General features: G+C 37.1%; 1 protein-coding gene across 1 annotated transcript in view; it reads left to right on the top strand.

Annotated features, from left to right (window-relative positions):
• The window catches only part of LOC121373006 (fibrillin-1-like), a 35,902-nt gene that overhangs the window by 21,582 nt on the left and 6,820 nt on the right, over positions 1-7,500 (top strand). The window contains exons 5-7 of the mRNA XM_041499448.1: positions 1-162; positions 1,625-1,639; positions 2,572-7,500. The exon at positions 1-162 is cut by the window's left edge and continues 162 nt beyond it; the exon at positions 2,572-7,500 is cut by the window's right edge and continues 99 nt beyond it. Coding sequence (XP_041355382.1) covers positions 1-162; positions 1,625-1,639; positions 2,572-7,500 — 5,106 coding nt within the window. The remainder of the gene's footprint in view (positions 163-1,624; positions 1,640-2,571) is intronic.

The following is a 7,500-nucleotide window of genomic DNA, read 5'->3' as shown; positions in this document are numbered from 1 at the left end:
GGGAGACGTGTGAGACGTCATCAGAATGTGGGTTTAACAAGGAATGCACGAGCGAAAATAAAACATGCCAGTGCGAGACAGGGTGGAGGAAGAGGTCAGAACTGGAATTTTGGGCCGACCCAAACGAGTTGTCAGATTGTGTTGTAGAAGATTACTCATCTTGTAAGTAATTAATAATGATCATCATCATCATCACTTTAAAGATTCATACTACTGCTACTGCTACTGCTACTGCTACTACCACCAGCACCACCACCACCACCACTACTACTACTATTGCTAATACCACTACTACCACTACTACTACTACTACTATTATTAATACGACTACTATTACTACTACTACTACTACTACTACTACTAACACCACTACTACCACTACTACCACTACTATTACTAATACGACTACTATTACTACTACTACTACTACTACTACTACTATTACTACTACTACTATTACTAACACCACTACTACCACTACTACTACTACTATTACTAATACGACTACTATTACTACTACTACTACTACTATTACTACTACTACTAATACTAACACCACTACTACCACTACTACTACTACTATTACTAATACTACTACTATTACTACTACTACTACTACTATTACTACTACTACTACTACTACTACTATTACTACTACTACTACTACTACTATTACTACTACTACTACTACGACTACTATTACTACTACTACTATTACTACTACTATTACTACTACTACTACTATTACTACTATTACTACTACTACTACTACTACTGCTAATAATAATAAGAAGAAGAAGAAGAAGGAGACAAAAAAGAAAGAAATGTTTTATTATACGACGCAGTGGTAAAGCGTTCGCTTGATGCGCGGTCGGTCTAGGATCGATCCCCGTCAGTGGAGCCACTGGGCTATTTCTCGTTCCAGCCAGTGCTCCACAACTGGTGTAACAAAGGCCATGTTATGCACTATCCTGTCTGTGTGGTGGTGCGTATAAAAGATCCCTTGCTGCTAATCGAAAAGAATAGCCTATGAAGTGGCGACAGCGGGTTTCCTCTCTCAATATCTGTATGGTCCTCAGCCATATGCCTGACGCCATATAACCGTAAATAAAATGTGTTGAGTGCGTCGTTAAATAAAACATTTCCTTTCTTCATCTACTATTCGGGATCATACGATGTAATATACACATTTTGTAATGCTAGTGTCAGACTGTCAACTGCCAGCAGCAAGTTGGCCAACTGGACGGTTGCGTTGTAATATCCGACTTACAACTTATGTAGTATTATCTATGTATTACTTTTAGTATATTATTTGTAGTATAATTTATTTTGTCTATCAGTAATATTAGTTACTATTTTTGATTAGTATGCACCATTTTACTCACTAATGAATTACTGTTTAAGAATATAATATAAATATTGCCGACTGTCACTAATTATTGTTTACTATTCAAAATGTAGTATAAATGTGTTTTGTCTATCACAATTACCAGGTTGTATTTATGATTACTATAAATGTTGTTTGACTATCACTAATTATTAGTTACTATTTCAGGTTTTTGTAATGGACAACGTATCCAGTTAACAAGTAAGACCATTTTTCTGTTCTTATTATTGCCATCAGGTGTGGATTCAAGAGGTGGGTTTGGGTGAGAACCATCCTGTCTCCAAATATAGAAGTACTCACAACACATTGTGTTTAAATAAGGAATTTAATACATATATTTGTTTTTAGTTGGAGACATGTAAAATCTTAGTTGGCTTGGTGCGTTTGTGAAAGATTGTATTTATATTAATCCCACGACTGGTATGTCAAAGGCCGTGGTATGTGCTATCCTGTCTATGGGATGGTGCATATACAAGATCCCTTGCTGGTAATAAAAAATAGTAGTTCATGAAGTGGTGATAGCGGGTTTCCTCTCTCATTATCTGTGTGGTCCTTAACCATATGTCCGACGCTATGTAACCGTAAATAAAATGTTGAGTGCGTCGTTAAATAAACCATTTCTTTATAGTAATCCTCAATGGCGAAACAAGACATGTTACACACAGCATTGGTATTTTGCCCTAAACCAGTTATACTTAATAATTATGGTAACGTTTTTTATTTTGATATATGACTTACATTATAAAAAATGCATGATACAAAACGCATTGTCAACAAATGTTACACCATTGACAAGCTACTCCAAATATACGGTTTTCTAAAAACGATGGTCGATTGGTCCATGATCATTTTCTACCAAGATGTCTTTTGTCTGTTATAAAATTAAATTCGTTACTTTATCTATAGTTCTTTTCTCCAGAAGTAATTTAAAATTTTTAAAAACAAACATTGATTTTTAAAATATACTTACATTGATGTTCGTACTGTATTGTGCTTTTACTCACAGCTCTTTACACTTCTTTTAATGTAATTATGTAAGGTTTATTTCTAATTTAATCCTATTCATACCCAATAGCCGATGTGTGTGGGGTGTGCGGGTTTTTTTGTGTGTGCTGGGGTGTCGTTAACAATGTGCTCTGTGGTGGCGTTAAACAAAACAAACTTTCTAACTTTCATTTCCGTAGATCCGAAGCAGCATGGTGACAAATGCCTTTACGACTGCGAGTGTGACGACATACCCTGCGTAAACGGAACCTGCCTTGCCTCCAGACTCGTGGGCGAGAGCTGCACAGACGACTCACAGTGCACACAGAGCTTAGCAGGGTGCGTCAAGGGACGCTGCGCCATCTTGAAAGACATGGGAGATCCCTGCACCGACAGCGGTGAGTGTAAACAGAGCACGTCCGTGTGTCTGAACAGCATGTGTTTGATGTTGAAAGATCCAGGTGAAAGCTGCTTTAACTCCCTCGAGTGTCAAAACAGTAATTCTGATTGTCCTAGCGGAATATGCCAGATCCTAAAATCAGTGGGAGAGACCTGTTCTCAAAGGTTGGGATTCGGCTTGTGTGCGATTATGAGAAAGGCAGGAGAGTCGTGCACGAACAGCACGGTCTGTCATGAAAACCACACGCAGTGCGTTAATAACGTCTGTGTGATCATGAAAGAAATAAGAGAAGAATGCAATGATAAAAGTGAATGCCAAAACAGCTCCGCCGAGTGTGTTAACGGAGTTTGTTTTGTACTTAAGGACTTAGCAGAGGGTTGCACAGATAAAACAGAATGTAAAAACATTTCCGCCAGTTGTGTTAATGGAGTCTGTTTTGTACGTAAGGAGTTAGGAGAAGAATGCAATGATAAAAGTGAATGTCAAAACAGTTCCGCCGATTGTGTTAATGGAGTTTGTTTTGTACATAAGGGTTTAGGAGAAAGATGTACAGATAAAGCTGAATGTAAAAACAGTTTCGCCGATTGTGTTAATGAAGTCTGTTTTGTATTGAGGGAGTTAGGAGACAGTTGTACAGATAAAGCTGAATGTAAAAACAATTCCGCCGAGTGTGTCAATAGAGTCTGTTTTGTATTGAAGGAGTTAGGAGAGAGTTGTACAGACAAAATGGAATGTAAAAACAGTTCCGCCGAGTGTGTTAATGGAGTTTGTTTTGCATTGAAGGAGTTAGGAGACAGTTGTACAGATAAAGCTGAATGTAAAAACAGTTCCGCCGAGTGTGTCAATAGAGTTTGTTTTGTATTGAAGGAGTTAGGAGAGAGTTGTACAGACAAAACTGAATGTAAAAACAGTTCCGCCGAGTGTGTTAATGGAGTTTGTTTTGCATTGAAGGAGTTGGGAGAGAGTTGTACAGACAAAACGGAATGTAAGAACAGTTTTGCAAATTGTGTTAAGGGAATTTGTTTTATACAGAAGTATTTAGGAGAGAGTTGTACAGAGAAAACAGAATGTGAAAACAGTTCTGCCAGTTGTGTTAAGGGAGTTTGTTTTATACCGAAAGGTTTAGGAGAGAATTGTACAGATAAAATAGAATGTAAAAACAGTTTCGCCGATTGTGTAAATGGAGTTTGTTTTGTACTTAAGGAGTTAGGAGAGGGTTGCTCACATAAAACAGAATGTAAAAACAGTTTCGCCGATTGTGTAAATGGAGTTTGTTTTGTACTTAAGGAGTTAGGAGAGGGTTGCTCACATAAAACAGAATGCAAAAACAGTTCCGCTGATTGTGTTAATGGAGTCTGTTTTATACAGAAGGGTTTAGGAGAGAGTTGTACAGATAAAGCTGAATGTAAAAACAGTTTCGCCGATTGTGTTAATGAAGTCTGTTTTGTATTGAGGGAGTTAGGAGAAAGTTGTACAGATAAAGCTGAATGTAAAAACAGTTCCGCCGAGTGTGTCAATAGAGTTTGTTTTGTATTGAAGGAGTTAGGAGAGAGTTGTACAGACAACATGGAATGTAAAAACAGTTCCGCTGATTGTGTTAATGGAATTTGTTTCGTACTTAAGGAGTTAGGAGAGGGTTGCACACATAAAACGGAATGTAAAAACAGTTTAGCTGATTGTGTTAATGGAGTTTGTTTTATACAGAAGGGTTTAGGAGAGAGTTGTACAGATAACGCTGAATGTAAAAACAGTTTCGCCGATTGTGTTAATGAAGTCTGTTTTGTATTGAGGGAATTAGGAGAAAGTTGTACAGATAAAGCTGAATGTAAAAACAGTTCCGCCGAATGTATCAATAGAGTTTGTTTTGTATTGAAGGAGTTAGGAGAGAGTTGTACAGACAAAACTGAATGTAAAAACAGTTCCGCCGAGTGTGTTAATAGAGTTTGTTTTGCATTGAAGGAGTTAGGAGAGAGTTGTAGAGAGAAAACGGAATGTGAAAACAGTTCTGCCAGTTGTGTTAAGGGAGTTTGTTTTATACAGAAGGGTTTAGGAGAGAATTGTACAGAAAAAATAGAATGTAAAAACAGTTTAGCTGATTGTGTTAATGGAGTTTGCTTTGTACTTAAGGAGTTAGGAGAGGGTTGCACAAAGAAAACAGAATGTGAAAACAGTTTCGCCGATTGTGTAAATGGAGTTTGTTTTGTACTTAAGGAGTTAGGAGAGGGTTGCACACATAAAACGGAATGTAAAAGCAGTTTAGCTGATTGTGTTAATGGAGTTTGTTTTATACAGAAGGGTTTAGGAGAGAGTTGTACAAATAAAGTTGAATGTAAAAACAGTTTCGCCGAATGTGTCAACAGAGTTTGTTTTGTATTGAAGGAGTTAGGAGAGAGTTGTACAGACAAAACTGAATGTAAAAACAGTTCCGCCGAGTGTGTTAATGGAGTTTGTTTTGCATTGAAGGAGTTAGGAGAGAGTTGTACAGACAAAACGGAATGTAAAAACAGTTCTGCCAATTGTGTTAAGGGAATTTGTGTTATACAGAAGCATTTAGGAGAGAGTTGTACAGAGAAAACGGAATGTGAAAACAGTTCTGCCAGTTGTGTTAAGGGAGTTTGTTTTATACAGAAGGGTTTAGGAGAGAATTGTACAGATAAAATAGAATGTAAAAACAGTTTAGCTGATTGTGTAAATGGAGTTTGTTTTGTATTGAAGGAGTTAGGAGAGAGTTGTACAGACAACATGGAATGTAAAAACAGTTCCGCTGATTGTGTTAATGGAATTTGTTTCGTACTTAAGGAGTTAGGAGAGGGTTGCACACATAAAACGGAATGTAAAAACAGTTTAGCTGATTGTGTTAATGGAGTTTGTTTTATACAGAAGGGTTTAGGAGAGAGTTGTACAGATAACGCTGAATGTAAAAACAGTTTCGCCGATTGCGTTAATGAAGTCTGTTTTGTATTGAGGGAATTAGGAGAAAGTTGTACAGATAAAGCTGAATGTAAAAACAGTTCCGCCGAATGTATCAATAGAGTTTGTTTTGTATTGAAGGAGTTAGGAGAGAGTTGTACAGACAAAACTGAATGTAAAAACAGTTCCGCCGAGTGTGTTAATGGAGTTTGTTTTGCATTGAAGGAGTTAGAGAGTTGTAGAGAGAAAACGGAATGTGAAAACAGTTTCGCCGATTGTGTAAATGGAGTTTGTTTTGTACTTAAGGAGTTAGGAGAGGGTTGCACACATAAAACGGAATGTAAAAGCAGTTTAGCTGATTGTGTTAATGGAGTTTGTTTTGTACTTAAGGAGTTAGAAGAGGGTTGCACACATAAAACGGAATGTAAAAGCAGTTTCGCTGATTGTATAAATGGAGTTTGTTTTGTACTTAAGGAGTTAGGAGAGGATTGCACACACAAAACGGAATGTAAAAGCAGTTTAGCTGATTGTGTTAATGGAGTTTGTTTTGTACTTAAGGAGTTAGGAGAGAGTTGCACAAAGAAAACAGAATGTAAAAACAGTTCTGCCAGTTGTGTTAAGGGAGTTTGTTTTATACAGAAGGGTTTAGGAGAGAATTGTACAGATAAAATAGAATGTAAAAACAGTTTAGCTGATTGTGTAAATGGAGTTTGTTTTGTACTTAAGGAGTTAGGAGAGAGTTGCACAAAGAAAACAGAATGTAAAAACAGTTTCGCCGATTGTGTAAATGGAGTTTGTTTTGTACTTAAGGAGTTAGGAGAGGGTTGCTCACATAAAACGGAATGTAACAACAGTTTAGCTGATTGTGTTAATGGAGTTTGTTTTATACAGAAGGGTTTAGGAGAGAGTTGTACAGATAAAGCTGAATGTAAAAACAGTTTCGCCGATTGTGTTAATGAAGTCTGTTTTGTATTGAGGGAGTTAGGAGAAAGTTGTACAGATAAAGCTGAATGTAAAAACAGTTCCGCGGAGTGTGTGAATAGAGTTTGTTTTGTATTGAAGGAATTAGGAGAGAGTTGTACACACAAAATGGAATGTAAAAACAGTTCCGCTGATTGTGTTAATGGAATTTGTTTGGTACACAAGGGTTTAGGAGAGAATTGTACAGATAAAATAGAATGTAAAAGCAGTTTAGCTGATTGTGTAAATGGAGTTTGTTTTGTACTTGAGGAGTTAGGAGAGAGTTGTGCAGATAAAATAGAATGTAAAAACAGTTTAGCTGATTGTGTTAATGGAGTTTGTTTTGTACGTAAGGAGTTAGGAGAGGGTTGCACAAAGAAAACAGAATGTAAAAACAGTTTCGCCGATTGTGTAAATGGAGTTTGTTTTGTACTTAAGCAGTTAGGAGAGGGTTGCTCAGATAAGACAGAATGTAAAAACAGTTCCGCCGAATGTGTTAATGGAGTTTGTTTTGTGCTCAAGGAACTAGGTGACAGTTGTGCAGACACAATGCAGTGTGAAAACAGTTCTGCCGACTGTATTAACGGAGTTTGTTTTGTACTGAAGGAGTTAGGAGAAAGTTGTATGGACAAGACACAATGTAAACACAGTTCTGCCGACTGTATTAACGGAGTTTGTTTTGTACCGAGGGAGTTAGGAGAAAGTTGTATGGACAAGACACAATGTAAAAACAGTTCTGCTGACTGTGTTAATGGAGTTTGTTTTGTACTGAAGGAGTTAGGAGAGAGTTGTACAGACAAGACACAATGTAAAAATAGTTCGGCTGTATGTGTTAACCACACCTGTGTGGAGACCTCTA

The sequence above is a fragment of the Gigantopelta aegis genome, chromosome 5, assembly GCF_016097555.1.
Source record: "Gigantopelta aegis isolate Gae_Host chromosome 5, Gae_host_genome, whole genome shotgun sequence".
NCBI classification, from domain to species: domain Eukaryota; kingdom Metazoa; phylum Mollusca; class Gastropoda; order Neomphalida; family Peltospiridae; genus Gigantopelta; species Gigantopelta aegis.
This window is presented reverse-complemented; position numbering and strand designations above follow the sequence as displayed.